Below are 21,286 nucleotides of genomic sequence, written 5' to 3'. Positions count from 1 at the left end.
GTTTGGTCATCTAACAGCATTGTCTTTATTATTTACCTATTAAGTCTGTTTCAGTGGTGGTTCTGTCATTTGGGCAGCTGTATCACAGTGAAAAAGGAGAACATAAAATCTATGTGTAAAATTTAATTTCTAAATCTGTGCACCATTCACATCAGTTAATTTAACAAAATACCTCTTAGTAAGGATCCATGTGCAGCAGCTGCTCTAGTGCTACATACTGTACAGGACATATTCCAGTAGGTGGCTTCAAAGTAGCAGGACTTATGTGAACAGCCTGGCAGCCACAGCAGAGCAGTGGGGGATGCCGTTGCTAGTATCGCTAATTAATGAGTACATGGACAATTAAGCGTGATCAAATTAACGTCCCAGCTAAATTTGGACAAGGAGCCACTACAGGTCACTATTCACTAGAATTCATGTAGCAGCATAATGTACTGGGTTTTGCTCATTTCAGATATTTCAACAAAAGACAAAAGGAAAACATTCTAGAAACAGTCTTCTTACAAATTTTCTTGTGTTTTTTGTTTTCTGTGAAGTGTTTGTAGGATATCGAAGTGACTGTGACACCTGCAATACTTGTAATTACTAGTGTTTTGAGTATCTCAGCTCTTCAATGCTATTTTAGTAAACACATAAGACTTTCTCAGTTACTGCTGACAGGAAGAGAGGCCAGTTCTATTAACCAGTAATACGGTTGAGACTCCTTCAAGGAAATCATTTCCATCTCACCTCAGTAGCTAAATGAAGAACTCTTCTTGGATTAAATTGGAGAAGCTTTATGAAGAAAGTACATCTGCAATCATTAAAAGGTGTAAAAGATCTGGAAGTTTGTGTTTGGGGGGGAAAATGAGGCCTAGCTTCTGAAAGAATAAGATCTCTAGTGGTAATGTGCCTTCAGACTTTCTTTTTTTCTCTGAAGCTGTCCTGATTTCACGTCTACTCATATTTAGGTCTTCATTGAATTTTGTTCTGCACAGTTTTAATAAGCTGCTGGATATTCTACAACAGTGGGTAGTGGCATCTCTCTGGCTGGCTTGGTCCTATCAAGCACATGAATGATGTTTGAACCTACTATGATTCTGTTCAGACTCTATAGAAGAAAGTGGTTGCAGAAGTACTGGTAACTTATTACCACTATCCAGCCCAGAAATCCAGATGTTTCCAAAATTACTGTCATGGGTGAAATGTTTTGTTTGGCCTTGGCTTGTAAATGATCCTCTCAGGAATTCCTTTGAGTAAATGGGAGCATGGCTAACCATCATGATAGACCTGTTGCTCCTGAGAGAGATTATTTTTCTGCTTAACGTAATGGGACTGAAAATGGGTGTATAATGTAAGAAAAAAACGTTGCCTAAAGAGCATCAGACACCTTTCCAATGTGGAACTAGTTTCTGGCCGTTGTGTAACATTATACCTATTAAAGGATACATGGAAATCAAAACAATTAATTATGGACCTGTTCCAATGTCCAGTGAAATCAGTGGGGTTCTTCTATTTAAGTTTCTGAAATCTCAGGAGAGGTTTGTTTCTTGATGATATGTTTCCCCACTGGCTGAGACTATTCACTGGCCTGATGATGCTAGTCATATTACATATTTTGCTTGACTTGAAATTTTTGTTGCCAGCCTGCATCTTCAGAGCATAGCTATCTTCCAGTTTGGGGTCAATACCTGTTTAGTTGCTTTTGTATCTGTAAGGTACTTATTCTTGGCTACCAAAGAAGGTAGGTGGCCTCCAACAAGAATATTTTTTTACATCCTCTAGTTCCTATCTTCTCCTGCAAGTAGAACTTCCTTATTTCCTGCATCTTATCACAACCTATGTTAAAGTATCTTCTGATGGAACTGACTTGCCTTAGCCATCGAAACTAGTCAGATTTCTCTGAAATGAGTACAGGATGAGGATAAACATGTTTTGTGGCAGCTTACTCTAGGCCTTTAAGGTTATATTCCTTCATTCATCATGCCATTCCTCTGCTTTCTTTTGCCCTGAGTGCATATTGATACATCAGGGAGTTGTATGATTTTCCGCTGGGAGATATTTTCTGAAAAGACTTCTGTCTCCACATCCAACAACTTGAAGGCTCAGAACATCTGTAATTGTGTTTGTGAGGTTTATCCCTTTGAGCTAAAGCAGCAGTTCTCAAACTGTGGGTTGGGACCCCAAAGTGGGTTACAATCCCATTTTAATGGGGTTCCCAGGGCTGGCATTAGACTTGCTGGGGCCCTGGGCTGAATCTGAAGCCTGAGCCCCAGTACCTGGGGCGGAAGCCCAAGGGCTTCAGCCCTGCATGGTGGGGCTCAGGTTACAGTCCCCCTGCCTGGGGCTGAAGCCCGTGGGCTTTGGCCCCCCTGCCCAGGGTGGTGGGGCTCGGACAGGCTCAGGCTTCGGTCCCCCCCTTGTGGGGTTGTGCAGTAATTTTTGTTGTCAGAAAGGGGTCGCAGTGCAATGAAGTTTGAGAAACCCCTAAGCTAGAGCACTCTTTCTCCCCTACAGGAAATTAATCATTCATTGTTTCTTATTGGCAATGTGTCTGTTCCAAGGAATGCTTCTCAAGTAGGAGTATTCCTAGCACTGGTTAGAGGGTTCCTGTTCAGAATGTGTTTTTTCTGTGTGCAGCAACGGTTTTTGAGGACCACTGTTCTCAGGAATGCATGTAATTCTTGCATCCAGAGATACAATAGCGTTTCTCCATTTTACCTGTTCTGCAGTTGTCCTGCCCAGTAACTGAACTGGGACCACTCACTACCAGTAGACTTATTTTGCTTTGAAAAAGGAGGAACTATGTTTGTTAGTGTCATTCTTAATTGGCATTCCTGACGACTCTTTGACTTTCTCAGATCATATTGGTGGTTATCTGTCTGTCCTTTTAAGGTATGTTTCTTATATGAACTTATCCTTTATTGCATCCCTTCTAGTACGTGAGAAGGGTGCAAGATTTTCTTACAGCAATGGTATGTTCTTCTGGCACAGCACATCCTTTCCATTGTCTGTGCTAAAATACATATTTGATTACATTAGCAATTCCTTTATTGCACTGTACTTAAGTAATCTGGGGACACATCTGTACATTTGTGTACTTTCCTTAGCTGTACTCATCATGGTTGCTTCTGTGGAGTATCTCACAAAAGTTTTAGCATTCCCTTCCAGGTTTCCTGTGTCTCCTGTTACATTACTAGTACCTTTCTAGGTTCTAGCCTTGCAATCAAAGACATTGGGGCTGCACCTCTCCTCCTGCACAAACCAAAGGCAGTTCAAGCTTGTCTAGAGGGCTTGGTCACACCCTTTATCCTTACACTAGACTCTCTCTCTGCCTCCATTGGTGCAAACAAAGCAGCAGTTTAGCACTCCCTTCCTTTTCTATTGCAATCTTTAATGGTAGAGCAGTCCAGTTGGAGCAAACTGAAGATCAAGAGGTGCTTCATCTGCAAAAGAGACCTTTTCAGGAGTCACTTCTCTCCTAAATTACATGGAAAGGAGGAGTTTGTTAATCCTTTTCCATTAGCTTTTCCACTTAAGAATATATATATATACACGTCTTTTGGATGACTTTTTTAGTATATACCCCCTACTACTCAACTTGATACTAATGAAAAAGATCATATACAAAGGAATGTAGGGCAGGCCATATGTTATTGCCTTCATTTTGAGCAGTGTTGATCATGTCTCTGGCCGTTCACCACCTATTCAGGTATTCCTATGCTCTCCTGTTTGTTGTAAGAAGTTTGGGAAGTCTCCAGGATTTTCTGAGTTATAAGAAACATCCTTAGATTATTTCTGGCCCCTTTTATGGTCTGGTGATTATTTGGTGGATACTTCCCTTCAGCTATATAGTCTCCAAGAAAAGGAATCCAGTTAATACTGTAGGTTTCAGAGTAGCAGCCGTGTTAGTCTGTATTCGCAAAAAGAAAAGGAGTACTAGTGGCACCTTAGAGACTAACCAATTTATTTGAGCATAAGCTTTCATGAGCTACAGCTCACTTCATCGGATGCATTCAGTGGAAAATACAGTGAGGAGATCGGATGTTCCTGTTAACTGCTGGAAATGGCCCACCTTCATTATCACTAAAAAAGGTTTTCTCTGCCACCCGCTCCTCCCCCACCACCCACCCACTCTCTTGTTGGTAATAGCTCATCTTAAGTGATCACTCTCCTTACAGTGTGTATGATAACACCCATTTTTTCATGTTCTGTGTGTATATAAATCTCCTCACTGTATTTTCCACTGAATGCATCCGATGAAGTGAGCTGTAGCTCACGAAAGCTTATGCTCAAATAAATTGGTTAGTCTCTAAGGTGCCACTAGTACTCCTTTTCTTTTTAGTTAATACTGTATTTTCAGAGAGATGAAATGTATTGTAATTAAGCTTTAAGAGCTGAGGGAACATCATTCAGTCCTGTCAAATCATATGAAGCTAAATTCAGAGAAATTAATCTCTCCTTAAATCTGTACATACCACCAGATAAAAGTTTTCTCCATAACCTACTCTGCATGATCTCGAGACAGTATTATCAGGGGATTCAAATTTTGGATTATTCCCTGGTTGCATTTTCAATTTTCCCTTTGTTCAGTAGGTATGGAATGTCTGTGTTCATCCTAGTTATTTTGTATGTCTTTTTATGTGATAAAATACCCATTTTATAGTAGATATGTTTTTATATTATAGTTTTTAATCAGTAGCCTGTGAATTAATATGGGAAAATTGTGCTATATTCTTTTCCCACCCATATTGAAAATATGCTTTTCTTATGCTGTGTGGGATGATTTATGTTATACAGTTCAACTCCAGGATACAGTTGTGGTTTTTTTCCCCGTCTTTTGTCTTTTCTTATATTTCAAGTTTTTTAGCATTCAGGCTTTTTTTCGTTTGCCTGTATTATGTATACACAGCATGATCTGATGGATGAATGAGTCTGGTTTCATAGTCCCCATGAAAACTTTTAAGAGAGTTAACTCTGTAGGTAACCTTTGAAGGTACTGTCGATCTGTTGCTCCCACTCCCTACTTGCATGAGAAGTAAAATTCAGTATTTTGGTTAGGTTAATAGTTGTAAAAGAGCAGATGGTTATGTGGGGTGACGGTTGTGTGTAATAGCCTGGAGGCATGTGTAATTTCTGATTTCAGAGTATGTCCACACTGCAGTTGAAGGTATGATTGCAGCTCAGGTAGGCATGCCTTGGTTAGCTTTAATGTAGACAGCACGAACAGTGTAGCAACTCAAGTGTGTACTCAGAGCTACGAGCAGCTTATACAGCCTGTGCTGAAGCATGTGTCACCAGGTCTTCACTGCTGGATTAAAGCTCACATAGGTATGCCTACCCAAGCTGTATTCACATATTTGATTGCAATGTAGACATACCTTAAAAGTTGTTCAAAAGCAAGAGGCTTTTCCAGTAGAGTTATGAATTTGTGGCATGTCCACTTATGTGACGTGCTGGAGATACTCTTATCCAAGCATGCTTATCCCTGGGGTTCACTAGTGGGTGCATTTATTTAAGCTGCTCATGAATTAGTGACAGATTTATAACCTGAAAAACTAATTTTGAAACCTCCCCTTCCCTTCTCTTTTTTTTTCTTTTTTCTCCTCCCTCCAGGTAGTACGACTGTTAAAAACATCTCCAGAGAAACCTATAACCTTAGCCATTGGTGATGGGGCTAATGATGTAAGCATGATACAAGAAGCGCATGTTGGCATAGGTACCTGACCTTTTTCAGAACTTTCACTTGATATAAATTACTAAGTGTGTGTTCTTAATAAAGCATTCTACTGTATGTAGAATTAGTCTGTACTTGTACTTTTAAACTGCTAAACTTTAGCCATTTTTACACCTGAAAATAACAATACATCAATCTTCCAATCATTTTTAAACACACTTGCAATTGCATGTTATATGTCAGAATTTCAGTGGAATCTAAAATGTAAGACCATTCCCTTCTGAAGACAATATCTTAAATATCAATAGCTTGTGTCTGTTATATGGCACATTAGAATCTAGACCCCCATAAAGTGTTGTTCTCTTAATTATCTCCAGTCGTTACTTAAGACACTATTAAACGTCTCTTGACACAGAATTGAAGCTATTCTCTCTATATAGGTAGCTAAAGTTTTGCCACCATTTCTTCTGTTACTACACATTGAACTTTAATTTTACATTGGTTAGTCACACCAATGTTTTCTTTCCATACGTCTGTTTTTCTTGAATCGCCATGTTGAAAGGGGGCCTTACCCAACGTCTAGTGAAAAGAATCCAAAAATTTAAAAATCATTTAGTTTTATGTTTCACTAATAGAATAATACTTTATCAAATAAGACTTCAGCCCATTTTACTAATCCATCTCTCTACTTTTTTGCAATATATAAATAGCAAAGCTATTAAGATTTAGATTTGGATATAATTACATGCTGCTTTAGATTGTCTTCCACCTCTTATCAAAAAGTGCTTAATTTTCAGTGCTGATTATATTTATTTCCTAAATTGCACCTTAATCTTGCCCATATACAAAAATGAAAGATAATAAAAAGAAGAGTAACATGAAAAGAATGAAAATCTTATTTCTGCAATCATTTCTTCAAATCCTTCATTTTCATTCTAGACCATTCTGTTATATTCTGCATGAATAAGAGAGGTTGATTTTGCCATTTAAAAAGAACTCTAACAATCCTTTAATCATTTTTTATCTGGAAGTCTTTTGTAAGGCATCGTTCAGGATGCAAAAGCCCATTCCTGGGGTATCTTGGTTTGTATCTCATTTCTCTTACTTTCCTCATTTCATTCCTAAACTAACAAAATGTAACAAACTTTCTTCACAAGGGGGTTTTTACTTGGTTTCTTTCTAATCCTTTTTGAAAGGTCCTACTGGGACCTCTGCTATCTGTATCCATTAAGAAGGCTATCTATTCAAAATCCGTATGGATTAATGGAGGTTTGCATTCCAAACATAATAGTTTTTCTGTTCCTTCAGCTGTTGCAACACGTGAACTGGTAACCCCAGATTTTTAAATTCCTGCTTTCTGTTTTATTTTCAACTTGTTTCCTCCTCTGTACACACCTGAGGAATTGTACTTAAGGCACTAAATTGCCAAGCTGTTATAGAAATGGAAAAGATTATCTTCAGCCAGATTCTCAGAGGTGCTCAGCACCCATAAGTGGGGGCATATATGGGAGCTGAGCTCTTGAATTGTAAAATGTAGGCTCCTCGGTTAAATAGCCAAATTTTCAAAACTTCATTAAGATATCTAAATAGGAACTGCTGGATACTAATGAAAGTTTGACCCCTAGACTATACTCAACCCCACACTTCCCACTGCCAGTGCAGAATTATACTTTGTCCAGTCTAGCTTTAAATGCTTCTAAGGAAGAGGCTTTCTCTCTTTCTCTTGAAAGTCTGTTGCCGATCCACAGTTAAATATTGTAGATTTCACTGTTAAGACTTTTTTTTACTCTTACTGAGCTTAAATATTCTTTTCCTTAACTTCCATCCTCTTTTTCTGGAGTGAAAGTGGGTTATGACATATATGTGCCACTTTTCATTCTGTAAATCTTTTCATATAAACTAATCCCACTAGCCTCTTAAGGATTTCTGTAGCACCACCACCCTAAGAGTAACTGTAGGAAGAATTGTCGAAAGGTCTTCAATATCCTGATGCTCATCTAATAGCAACTCTTTCTGTGACAAGAAAAAGCTACACAATGTTAATTTATTATGGTGACTGTGAAGAGCACAGGACAGCCTGCTTGAGAAATATACCAAGTAAATAGTAGATCGTCATCTATTGTTATAGTACGTGGTTAGTTCACATAAAAATCACGTAAGGAACATGAAATGATATACACTTGTCCAAGTTCCATTTGTAGTTTGTGCAAATAATTCTAGCAGTGATACCTTTTACAACCTGTTTTTAGAAAAAAGCATCTCTCTAAAACTGAGCGTAATAGGTAAATTCTAGGGTAGATGGTAGATTTGCACATTTTAAGTAAAAGGGTTTTTGTGATTCTGTATGCTTTATTGTTGCTGTGCGTTCCCTTAACATATTTCTTTGCTATAAACTGTCATTCAAGTATAAATACAGTAGTATTTTGGTCTAACTGGTCCAGGGGCCTTGAGTGAAGCTGATTCTCTAGTTGTCAGAAGTGTTACCTCCTATTGGTATCAATAGCTACTGGAGTCTTTTAAATGTGAAAGTGTATAGAAGATGTATATTTTCATCAATCTACTTTTTCTGCAGCATTTACTCTAATTTCATTTATATTTTATGTCCTAAATATTACAGGAATCATGGGGAAAGAAGGAAGGCAAGCTGTAAGAAACAGTGACTATGCAATAGCAAGGTTTAAATTCCTCTCCAAGTTGCTTCTTGTTCATGGCCACTTTTACTATATTAGGATAGCAACCCTTGTACAGTACTTTTTTTATAAGGTAAGTCTATTCAATGTGCCATTGATGTTCAGTAGAACTAAGCATTCCTTTTCCTAGCATAAAATGTGTCTCAGACTTTAATTCTTGCAGTTAAATCATCAGGATATTAAATATCTCCCATTTGGGACTATCTGGGTGTTATACAACAGAGCACACCTGAAATGAGAGACCCATTTTGCTTCAGAATTCATGTGGAAAACTGCCCACTGGAAGTATCTTTTAATATTGTGGCAGAGTTCACGTAGGCCAGTGTGCAGCTGTTGTTACTTTACCAACTTGAAATCCAAGTAAATTTTAAAATGAGTTAAAAGTGTACCCTGAGCCCAGTTCGTTCCTCTGTCAGTTTTTGTCATCTACAGTCATCTTTTCCTATTTTTAAAAAAAAAAAAGTTTATTCTTCTACAAGCGATTGTCCCTTTCGTATTCCAATGAGGGATATGTGCATGTGCCCTTGTATTGCCTTGTGGTTTAGCCCAAGGCAATAAAGGGCAGGCCTGACCGACCGCATCTCCAGTTCCTTCTCAGTGCCACGTGGTCCAAGTTGGAGCTTCTGCTGACCTCTTGTCCTTAGTGATGCACTTTTGAAAATTTTTACCAAAATACTTCTTATTTTTTTTATGGTTGTAATTTGATAATTCCTTGGGACACCACATTGGCATTTTTTCCCACCAAATAATTCCTTCCCACACCACAGTTCCTAGGTCTGGGTTCTGGAGTATGCCAACGATGCCAAGATTCAAAGTCTGTGCTTTCTGCCCTGGCTCATTTTCCATCAGCGACAAATGCCAGTGCTGTTTGTACTGTTTGGGGGAAGCCCACATCACCTTCAGGTGCAGTATCTGTCTCTCCTTCCCTGCCTATCCATGGGAGGGCCAAGCTCTCTACCTCAAGAAACACCTCACGGAGGTTGCCATGGGGCCAAAGTCAGAACCTGGCCAGGGAACCCCCTTTGTACATCAGCCTGAACAATCCAAGGGTACTCCCCCTACCACAGAGCTCCGTGTGGATCTGCCGGTACCAGTGCTACAGACTCCAAGTCGGGGTCTAGCCATCAGCCACAGAAATATGTGGAGAAGCATAGTAGTAAGTCTTCCTTTAAATCCAAGAAGGACGCTGCATGGTCCACAAGTTCCAGGCGTGGAGGAGCTACACGTTCCACGGTGCAGAAGAGAGACGGGAGGCCACACCGCTTGCCAGATCGACCGGTCCCACCACCAAATCCATATACCCCTCCAGCATCCTGTGAATTGTTGGTCCTGAGACGGATCCCTTTACTGGTTCCGGTCCTATCAATACACGGGTCATACCGTTGACTCCGGAGAGACTCAGAAGTGTTCCCAGCCCTCACAAACTGTTGGCTCTGGAAGGAGCCAGGTTTCTGTGTGTTCCAGTGCACTCACCTCTGCAGAGGGCTCCATCTCCTGCCCAACATCTCCCGTCTGCTGGCCGTACCTCTCTTACACATCTTGTTCTGTTGGTACTGCTATTTGTGCAAGATTCCGACTCCTCTGAATCTGAGGGATCTGGACGTTTGGCACAGTGTGCCGCTTCCATTCCAGAAACATGACTACCAGAGGGTTCTGATGGCTCCGTGGCAGTTTCCCCCTTTGCCTTACCCAAGAAGCAGATATCCGGCTCCTTGGGCACGAGTACAACAATAGGATCAATCGGGTTGGCCAAATTGGAGCTCCTGGCCCCAATATTCGCCTTCAGAACAGTCTTGTCTGGCTTGTGAGAACTCCTCGGTTTCACCGCCCTATCTTTCATCCGGTAGATGTTTGGAAATGGGGTTAGACAAGGCACCGATCAGCCCGGCTCTGACAGTAATGGGGGATCCAGGGAAGATTCCCTTTGTCATCTCCAGACGCGGCTGTGTCGTCGACACTGACCTCCCTGCTAGACGACTATCGTCAGTTTCAAGAACTCCTATGGAGAATAGCCAATACCCTTGATACCCCACTGGAAGAAGTGCAGGACACTTACCACCAGTTACTAGACATTCTCCACACATCAGTACAGGCAAGGGTGGTCTTATCCATCATTGATGGGTTTCTTCAACCAGCACACATCATGTGGCATACCCTGGCCACATGTGCATTGACCGGAAAGAGGGCCAAGAAAAGGTACTACATTTCACCCCCTCCCTCCCCCCCCAGGGTCAGAATTTTTATTTTCACACCCTCCACCTAACTCCATGGTAATACAAACTGTGTTGGAGCAGACCAAACAACAACACCCATGCTCCATCCAGCAGACTGGGAGCGTAAGAGACTGGACCTCATGGGTCAGAAGGTCTTCTCCTTGACTGGACTACAATTCTGGATCTCTAACTACTTGGCACTGATGGCCAAGTATACACTCTGGCTGGATGGAGAAATTTGAAGATAAATTACCTCAGCAGGATCCTACTCAGTTCCAAGCAATTTTACAGGAAGGCAAGTTGGTGACCAGGACCATACTTCAGGCTGCAGTTTATTCAACAGACACACCCTCTCTTGTATTGGCAACTGGAATTGTCATGAGGAGGTAATCCTGGTAACACTCCTCCTCAGGTTTGCCTAGAAGGTACAGAACACAAACAAGGACCTTCCCTTTGGTGAATCACACCCCTTCAACCAGAAAACTGATGATTTCTTACGCTCGCTTAAAGAACCAACTTATGATCCTGGGGTGTATATACACTGGCACCAAAGAGAAAATGTTATTACCTACCACCAGCCCAGTGCTGTAGAACTCCACACTTCTACCACCAACAAGCCTACGAACCTTTTCAGAAGCACTCTAAGGTACCCAGAACCCATCCACTGTTCTGGCAGCACAGACCTCCGCACAACACACTAAGTCATAGCAAAAGCGGTATTTCTTAGTGCACCTAGAGAGACATCAACCACTCCGTACACCGAGCTCTTACCCTCCACCCCTTTCAGGGATCGTCTCAAACCCTTTCCACTAGCTTGGAGAGCTATTACAACAGACAAGCAGGTCTTGGACATCGTTCAGTGAAGCTACACTGTGGTGTTTATGCCGACACTTCCTCCACATCCCCCACCCTGACCACCCAGAAGAGGTTTCTCTCACAACAGTATTCTTACCCTAGAGGGTGGACTGCCTTCTGCAGAGAGGAGCAGTGGAGCCAGTCCCTGCAGCCTTTCAGGACACAGGATTATATTCCAACAATTTTCTGGTACCGAAGAAGAAAGGTGGATGGAGACCAATTTTGGATCTCTGACACCTCAACCGTTCGATTCGCAAGCCATAATTCCATGTGGTCACCCTTGCAGCCATCATTCTCTCACTGGAAAAAGGCATATGGTTTACAGCTCTATACAAGCAAGATGCCTACTTCCATATTGGCATACATGCGACCCACAGAAGGTTCCTGAGGTTCAAAATACACTAAGTGCACCTGGTATTGCTCCAGGGGAGGACTCGGTGCTCACTCACTGGGCAATGCTCTGGTCATCAGTTGGTCAGACCAGACGAACTACACCTTCACCCATACACAGACTCCTATCCCGCATTCTCCATGAACTCTGGCAGGAGAGAGCGTCGGCCATTCTGATCGCTCTGTTCTGGCCTCGCTAATTCTGGTTCCCTCTTCTCCACATATCTAAACAACCTCCACTCCCACTACAGACATTTCTAGAACTGCTGAAACAACACAACATTTGACCCAGGCATCAAAATCTATGGATACTACACGTGACAGCATGGGTTTTGGATGGACACCTCCATTAGCACGAGAATGGTCATTAACAGTGCAAGACATCCTCTCGAATAGCCGAAAGGACTCCATGAGGTGATCGTATCAGGCCAAATGGACATACTTCACCTGCTAGGCCCAACAGTAAGGTCTGGCACCCGAAGCTGTGCGCATCCCTGTGCTCTTGAACTGTTTCCTCCACCTGAAAACCTCGGGATGTGCTCTCAGCTCTGTCAGAGTGTATGCAGCCACCATTAGTGCTTTCCATCCTTGAGTGGAAGGGCGTTCAATTTTTACCCACCCCTTGACTGCCCGATTCTGGAAGGGCCTTTTGTGTAAATATCCACTCATTCAGCCTGTTGTTCCCCAATGGGACCTCAGCCTATTTCTTATCTCTTTAATGAATGTTCCCTTTGAACTGCTGGCCTCCTGCCCTCTCTCTCTCTCCTCTCCATGAAGGTTGCTTTTCTTGTTGCTATTACCTCAACAAGGAGGGTTGGTGAACTTAGAGCTGTGATGGCACCACGTTCCATAAAGACAAGATCTCACTGTGACTGCATCCCAAGTTTCTGCCAAAGGTGGTTTCCCAATTCCACCTCAACATCTGACTACCTTCTTTCCAAAACCACATGCCTCAAATGAGTAATGGCAGCTTCCTTCCCTCAATGTGTGTACAGCCCTACCTTTTTGTCTACAAAGGACAAAGCCATTCCAGAAGTCTTCCAGGCTGTTTGTCACCATAGCAGAGAGAATTAAAGGACAGGCCATTTCCACCCAGAGAATCTCTAAGTGGGTCTCAGGGTTCATTGCACACTGCTATCAATTGTTAGAGCACTCCCCTGAGATGGGATATGAGCCCATTCCAGGAGTGCGCAAGCATCAACCACAGCCACTCCTCACGACATGCCTCTTGTGGACATGTGTAAGGCGGCCACGTGGAGTTCAGTACACACCTTTTCCTCTTGCTATGCTCTGGGACGTGATTCTGTGATGGACACATCATTCAGCACAGCAGTCCTCTGCTGTATGATTCCACCGTCTTCCTCGCACCATCCTCTCTCTAGGTACTCCTGGTCAGTCACCTTCAATGGAATACAATAGGGACTAGCATTTGAAGAAGAGGAGGTTACTTACCTGTAACTGAAGGTTCTTTGAGATGTGTGGTCCCTCTCTGTATTCTAGGCCCACCCTCCTTCCCCTCTGCTGTGGATCTGTAGGTCTGTGGTGAAGAAGGAACTGAAGACAGTCTGTCCAACCCACCCTTTATCACCTCAGGCGAAACTACAAGGCAATACAACGGCACACGTGAAGGTCACTGAGCAATACTACTTTGAAAAGCTCTGGCTCTGGGCACATGGTGCATGTACATAAGCCTCAGAAGAATACTGATAGGGACCATATATCTCAAAGAACCTCCACTCACACGTAAGTAACCTCTTCTTTCCTCTCTTGCTGTGTGAAAGTGCCATACCAACAGGACACTGACTATAGAGGAGTCAGAATGAAAATACTCTGCACAAAGTGCTGTTAAATGCCCAAGTAAACAAGCTGGGATGGAAATTGAGATTTTTTTTTATTATTATTATTATTATTATTCTCACATCTTTCAACAAGGGCTTGTCTACACATAGGGCTGGTCTATACTAATGCTGTAAGTCAACCTAAGTTACGCTACTTCAGTTATATACGTTATGTAGCTTAGGTCAACATACAGTGGTGTCTACACTGCGCTTTGTCGACAAGAGACACTCTCCTGCTGACTTACCTTCCGCCTCTTGGGGAGGTGGAGTACAGATGTTGATGGGAGAGTGCTCTACCATCAACTTAGCTTGTTTTGACCAGACCTGCTAAATCAACACTGCTGCATCGATCACAGAAGTGCCAATTTAGCCGGAAGTATAGACAAGCCCACACACAGTTTTTGTACTGCTATACCTATATCAGTTTAGAAACCTGTATCATAGAATCATAGAAATATAGGGCTGAAAGGGACCTTGAGAAGCCATCAAGTCTAACCCCTTCTGCTTGGGTAGAACCAAGAAAACCTAGACCATCCTTGTCAAGCATCTGTACAACCTATTCTTAAAAACTTCCAATGATGAGGATTCCACAACCTCTTTTGGAAACCTATTCCAGAGCTTAACTACCCTTAGAGTAGTACCCTTAGAGTTAGAAAGGTTTTTTTCCTAATATTTAACCTAAATCTCCCTGGCTGCAGATTAAGCCCATTACTACTTGTCCTACCTTAAATGGATATGAAGAACAATTTATCACAGTCCCCTTTATAACAGCCCTTAACATATTTGAAGAGTATCATCAGGTCCCCCCTAAGTCTTCTTTTCTCAGAAGTAAGCATGCCCAGTTTTTTTTAACCTTTCCTTGTAGGCTGGGTTTTCTAAACCTTTTTTCCTATAGTTAAAGCAATACAACCACTGAGTCTGGACACAGTTATATCAGTGGGAAAGGTGTTTATATTGGTGTAAATTATTCTCATAAATATATTGAATCTTAGGTGATACCCGTGAGAATAGTAGATAGTAAGATGATTATGTTTAAATTGAACCTTAATTCAAAAACAAGATCTGGTGCAGGGTGAAGCTTATTACTTTGCTTTCCAAAGTGGAATGCCCGCTTCATAGAAGTCATTTTTTTCAGGTCTGAGTGTTGGGGGCATATACATTCTAGGACTAACAATCCCTTTCATTTTTGTTTTTCAGAATGTATGCTTTATTACACCACAATTTTTATATCAGTTTTTTTGTTTGTTTTCACAACAAGTAAGTATTTGATGTTTAACTTCTTTGTATATGGGAGGGGATGTTAAATGACTAGATAAATGGGGAGGAAAGCAGTAAACTTTCTGCAGAAACTTTGTACGATTTGGCAGCTGAGTAGGAATTTTTCTTTTTGTAAATTGCATATTCTTTAGCTTGTTGCTTTATTCTTTTTCAGATATGCAAAAATATATTAAATGATATGATTTTATTTCCTTTGTCAAAAATGTCTGCTGGCTTTTAAAAATAATCAGCCACCTGTTTCTTAACATGGCACTTCAAAAAAAAAAAATAGCTTTCTCTTCAGAAAAAGTGTCTGCTGTGTGACAGCTACTTTCCCACAATAACTGTATGAATCAGTAGAGCAACTTCATGGATATTTTATTTTTCTCTTTCACCTCCAAAGTTTGTCACTTCTTTAAACTGAATTGATGAGCTTGTTTTCCCACGTCTAAAGAGAACATAATTGTGGAATGAATAAAATTACACTATTGACAACCCATTTTCTCTGACCAAAATACCTCATTTTTTGAGGGCATTTTTAACTCTTTGTAGTGCCTTTCCCGCATTATGGACAAATCAGCTTCTGCTGTACAAATGATTGACTTCAAGTGAACAACGCATTTAGGTATTACCTTAAAAATAGCCAGCCTCCATTTTAATGTTAATGGTCAGTAAAAAGCAAGGTAATTTTCTAGAACAAATCTAAAAAGTTCATTATGTCAGTGAGTTACTGTTTTCCACCCCAATTAAGTCACTTCTGCTTATCTGTCGTAAATTATTATATAGCTGTACGGAGTTTATAAAATAGCAGTTGCTAGAGGTTGGGGATCTGAACTTTTAAAGCTTTGAGCCATGCAGATTTCATCTCATGGGAAAGTGGTCTGGAGGACAGTGTGGAGCAGAATTAGGCACTAGTGGCTGAAGATCAGAAAACTGGGCCGGTGATGGAGGTCTCATTGTCTCCTCTGCACCACCTCTGACATCAGTTCCTGCACAAATAGCAGATTTTATTGTTAACATCATAAGTAGCCTGTTTGTTTTTTTCTTCCAATATCTAGTACATAATCATAAGGCTTTTAAAAAAATGTAATGGTTTACTTTATGCACCAAGATTTGTTTAGGTAATTGGTTTTTGCATTTGAATGTCCCTGCTTTTATTGCTTACATGTAGTTTGTGTGTAAATTTAATCTTCAGATTATGCCAGTTTCACACAGTCTTCAACTTTACAAATCTTTGATTAGATTGTTTGGATATCTGTCAAAGCCAGTCATGTTACAAATCAGAGCTTGTGGGAGAACACACATCCTCCTCCTCTCCGCCCCCCCCTCCACCCCCCCCCCGGCACGGAATCAAAGGAGAGCTAAAAATCTCTCTTGTTCCCTCTTGGGAGTATAAATTCTATTCTGAAAACACCATCCCTTAGTATCATGAAGACTAAGGCCAGGTCTACACTATAAACTTACATTGGTATAACTGCATTACTCGGATGTGAAAAATCCACAAACCTGAGCGACACAGTTATACTGACTGTGACCCGGTGTGCTTGGGGCAGCCCTCACTGGAAATGCGAAGGGCAGGGCAGGCTTCAAAAGGGAGCGCAGATACTCCCAAGACTGGTGGATAACACTGAAATTAAACCTCCCAACCAGTCACAAACTGTGCTTCTGATCCCCACACTGGTTATCAAGAAGCAAAAAAAGAAATCGCACAGCCCCCTTATTGCATTCCAGTTCTCCGGTTCCCAGTTAATACATAGGTCCCGTACAGTGAGATGTTATTTTAAAAACTCTGCTCACATATACAAAATGTTCTTCTGACCCCAAAGGGTCAGCCACTTTACCAGCTCAGTATAGGTTTGGATCTTACCCAAAATACCACACTGTCAGCCAATCCTTTAGTGTCTAAAACTAAAGATTTATTATAAAGAAAGAACAAGAAGAGAGTTGTTAAATGGTAAAACAGTCATATACATACAAAGACTTCAAAGTCTATATATCAGGTTCCTAGTAGTATTGGTGAGTTTGCTGGCTTGAAAGTCCCTCTGGAGCACATCCACAGCTTGGATGGGTCATTCAGTCCTTTGTTTAGAGCTTCATTTGTAGAAAAGTTACGCCAGAGGTAAGAAGCAGGACTGAAGACAAAGTGGAGAAGATGCAGCTGCCTTTTATAGTCTTTTGCCATGTGGCCTGTGCTTCCTTTGTCACAAACACAAGCTGCCTAGCACATGGCTTGGAAGCCTTAGAGTTCTGTCCATAGGCATGCCTTGCTGAGTCATAAGGTGTATCCCTTGCCTTCTCTCAATGGGTCAGTTGTATAGCTGATGGTCCTTAATGTGCCATCAAGCAGGCTATGCAGTGCTGATGCCAAATTGTCTGGGGATATCACCCAGAAGCATAGCAAAAGTTTTGTAATACAGACATACATACATATCCACTTAAATGTATACCCCAAATGAAAAAAAAAGTAGTAAGAGAACCTGAAAAGAGCCACTGTGGCTAAACAACAAAGTAAAAGAAGCAGTGAGAGGCAAAACATCCTTTAAAAAGTGGAAGTTAAATCTTAGTGAGGAAAATAGAAAGGAGCATAAACTCTGCCAAATGAAGTGTAAAAATATAATTAGGAAGGCCAAAGATTCAAAAAGTAATAGCAAAACAAATGTTAAGTACATCAGAAGCAGGAAGCCTGCTAAATAGGCTGCTAGTGGGGCCACTGGACGATCAAGATGCTAAAGGAGCACTCAAGGACAATAAGGACATAGCGGAGAAACTAAATGAATTCTTTGCGTTGGTCTTCACAGTTGAGGATGTGAGGGATATTTCCAAACCTGAGCCATTCTTTTTAGGTGACAAATCTGAGGAACTATCCCAGATTGAGGTGTCATTAGAGGAGGTTTTAGAATAAATTGATAAGCTAAACAGTAATAAGTCACCAGGACCAAATGGTATTCACCCAAGAGTTCTGAAGGAACTCAGATGTGAAACTGCAAGACTACTAACAGTCTGTAAGCTATCATTTAAATCCGCTTCTGTACCAAATGACTGGAAGATAGCTAAGGTGACACCAATATTTAAAAAGGGCTCCAGAAGTGGTCCCGGCAATTGCAGGCAGGTAAGCCTGACTTCAGTACCAGGCAAACTGTTTGAAACTACAGTAAAGAACAAAATTGTCAGACACATAGATGCACATTGTTTTAGGGGGGAATAGTCAACATGGTTTTTGTAAACGGAAATCATGCCTCACCAGTCTACTAGAATTCTTTGAGGGGGTCAACAACCATGTGGACAAGGGGGATCCAGTGGATATAGTGTATGTAGATTTTCAGAAAGCCCTCACTAAAGGCTCTTAAGCGAAGTAAGCAGTCATGGGATAAGAGGGAAAGTTCTCTCATGGATTGGTAACTGGTTAAAAGATAGGAAACAAAGGGTAGGAATAAATTGTCAGTTTTCAGGATGGAGAGAGGTAAATAGTGGTGTCCCCCAGGGGTCTGTACTGGGACCAGGCCTATACAACATACTCATAAAAGATCTGGAAAAAGGAGTAAACAGTGAGGTGGCAAAATTTGCAGATGATACAAAACTACTCAAGATAGTTAAGTCCCAGGCAGACTGCAAAGAGCTACAAAAGGATCTCTCAAAACTAGGTGACTCGGCAACAAAATAGCAGATGAAATTCAGTGTTGATAAATGTGAAGTAATGCACATTGGAAAACATAATCCCAACTATACATATAAAATGGTGGGGTCTAAATTAGCTGTTAACACTCAAAGAAGAGATCTTGGAGCCATTGTGGATAGTTCTTTGAAAACGTCCACTCAATGTGCAGTGGCAGGTAATAAGGTAATTAAATGGGTAATAAGACAGAAAATATCATATTGCCTCTATATAAATCCATCACACACCCACATCTTGAATACTGCATGCAGATGTGGTCGCCCCATCTCAAAAAAGATATATTGGAATTGGAAATGGTTCAGAGAAGGGCAACAAAAATGATTAGGGGTATGGAACAGCTGCCATATGAGGAGAGATTAATAAGACTTTTCAGCTTGGAAAAGAGTCGACTAAGGGGGCATATGATAGAAGTCTATAAAATCATGACTGGTGTGGATAAAGCAAATAAGGAAATGTTATTTACTCCTCATAATACAAGAACTAGGGGTCACCATATGAAATTAATAGGCAGCAGGTTTAAAACAAACGGAATCAGAGTGGTAACCATGTTAGTCTGTATCAGCAAAAAAAACAAGGAGTACTTGTGGCAGACAATGCACAGTCAATCTGTGGAACTTCTTGCCAGAGAATGTTGTGAAGGCAAAGACTATAATAGGGTTCAAAAAAGACCTAGGTACATTGATGGAGGATATGTCCATCAATGGCTATTAGCCAGGATGGGCAGGGATAGTGTCCCTAGCCTCTGTTTGCCAGAAGCTGGGACAGGGGATAGATCTCTTGGTGATTACCTGTTCTGTCCATTCCCTCTGGAGCACCTGGCATTGGCCACTGTCGGAAGACAGGATACTGGGCTAGATGGACCTTTGGTCTGACCCAGTATGGCCGTTCTTATGTTCTTCTATCCATAACCCAAAATACAAAGGTGATACAAAACACACAAATGAGATTATCATATCTGGCAAATTCTAACATCTTTGCAGATATCTTACATGGCATATCTGGCATAACTCATTGCAATTTTACAATATTGGTATTCATAATATCCTAAAGTGTTCCCCAGATTCCATACGTCATGCTGATCTAACCTCCAGAGTAGACAGCACTGTTTTGATGGGAGGGTTTCTCTGAGCAACATAGCTACCGCCTCTCATGGAGGCGGCTTAGCTATGCTGATTGGAGAAGTTCTCCCTTCGGCGTAGCACCGTCTTCACTCAAGCACTACATCGGCGCAACTGCACCAGTGCAGAGGCGCCGCTGAAGCGTTTTTAAGTATAGACCTGCCTGAACTTGGAAGATTACTTCACATTTGCATAGGAAAGAATGATCACAAATGTCCAAGCTAGAACTTGCTTAAATTATTAATTCTTCGGGGTAGAGGACTGAGTTTTTGTTCTGTTTGCACAGTATCTATCACAATGGGGTCCTAGTCCATAACAGGAACTCCTCGGTGCTACAGTAATACAAATAAAAAATAATTGTAATAGGATTTAACACACAGTGGAATGCACTTTCATGTATACACTGTATATTAAAACAGATTTAAATAGTGCAAATTCACATGAGATTAGGTGGATTTGCTGCTACTGTTGCTTTTATATATCTGTTCTGAAACATGTCACTCTTTCCATTTTTGTATTTAAAAACTTAAACTAATTAAGTGTACTTCCATTTACAGACGCTCTATGACAGTGTGTACCTGACTTTATACAACATTAGTTTCACTTCTTTGCCTATTCTGATGTACAGTCTTTTTGAACAGCATGTTCACCCTCATGTGTTACAGAGCAAGCCAACACTCTATAGGTATGCATACCCTTTGTAACTAAATGTGGACCTAGTAGAATGTCAGTAGTAAAACTTACTAATAAAGTAAAATAAAGTGATGTCTTCTGTAGTTATAGCTTAATGTGCTAAAATTACTGCATTTGCTTAGATTCCCCAGTATTTGTATAACTTAACAGCCTTCAAGAAAAACTTGTAAAAATGACGTTTCCAATATTAGATTAGTTTCCAAAAATAGTTTTGTGATTCAACAGCCACATCTGTTATATCCATTCCCATGTTAAGATTTGAAAAGACTGAACTCTTCTTCGAATGATGGTGGTCCCTATTGTATTCTATTGAGGGTTCACACATGCGAGCCGTGCATCCGGAGCCAGAGAATCTGAAAGCAGAAGTGTCCATTGGTTCGTGCATGTGTTCTTGCTTCTCCTCATGGTTTTGTCTGAGGTGATAAAGGGTGGGGCGGACCGACTGCATCTCCAGATTCTTCTCACCATCGCATCGTCCAAGTTGGAACTACTGGTGTCCTCTCATGTGTGACACACCTTAAAAAGTGTAGAGTTGTATATCATTTGATTTTCTTGTACTATTTGCTGATTTTACTGTTTTAACATAGTTTTAGCTTTTTAGTAGTGTTTTCGAGTAGAACTGAGACTTTGGGGGAATCTGTTTATTGGTTACCCTTCCCACCCACATACCCACGTGTGGGTACTGGATTATGCCAAAGACTCATGGATTTAAAATCTGTGCCTCCTGCCTGCCTGCCTTCTCGATTAGCGACGAACATCTGTGCTGCCTCTACTGCTTGAGAGAAGCCCACATTTCATCCAGGTGCGGTATCTGCCAGTCTTTCCCAAGCTGTACCCGTTACTCCGTTGGTCGGACCAAATTAACTGCGCCTGGCCTCCTTTACCACTCCTGCCACTAACACT

General features: G+C 41.2%; 1 protein-coding gene across 3 annotated transcripts in view; it reads left to right on the top strand.

Moving 5' to 3' along the window:
* Positions 1-21,286, top strand: part of ATP11B (ATPase phospholipid transporting 11B (putative)) — a 115,597-nt gene that overhangs the window by 67,136 nt on the left and 27,175 nt on the right. For all 3 annotated transcript variants that reach the window (XM_077825773.1, XM_077825772.1, XM_077825774.1), the window contains exons 21-24: positions 5,596-5,698; positions 8,274-8,419; positions 14,840-14,899; positions 20,248-20,375. In XM_077825773.1, coding sequence (XP_077681899.1) covers positions 5,596-5,698; positions 8,274-8,419; positions 14,840-14,899; positions 20,248-20,375 — 437 coding nt within the window. The remainder of the gene's footprint in view (positions 1-5,595; positions 5,699-8,273; positions 8,420-14,839; positions 14,900-20,247; positions 20,376-21,286) is intronic.

Source organism: Eretmochelys imbricata, chromosome 9, assembly GCF_965152235.1.
Source record: "Eretmochelys imbricata isolate rEreImb1 chromosome 9, rEreImb1.hap1, whole genome shotgun sequence".
Lineage (NCBI taxonomy): Eukaryota > Metazoa > Chordata > Testudines > Cheloniidae > Eretmochelys > Eretmochelys imbricata.
This window is presented reverse-complemented; position numbering and strand designations above follow the sequence as displayed.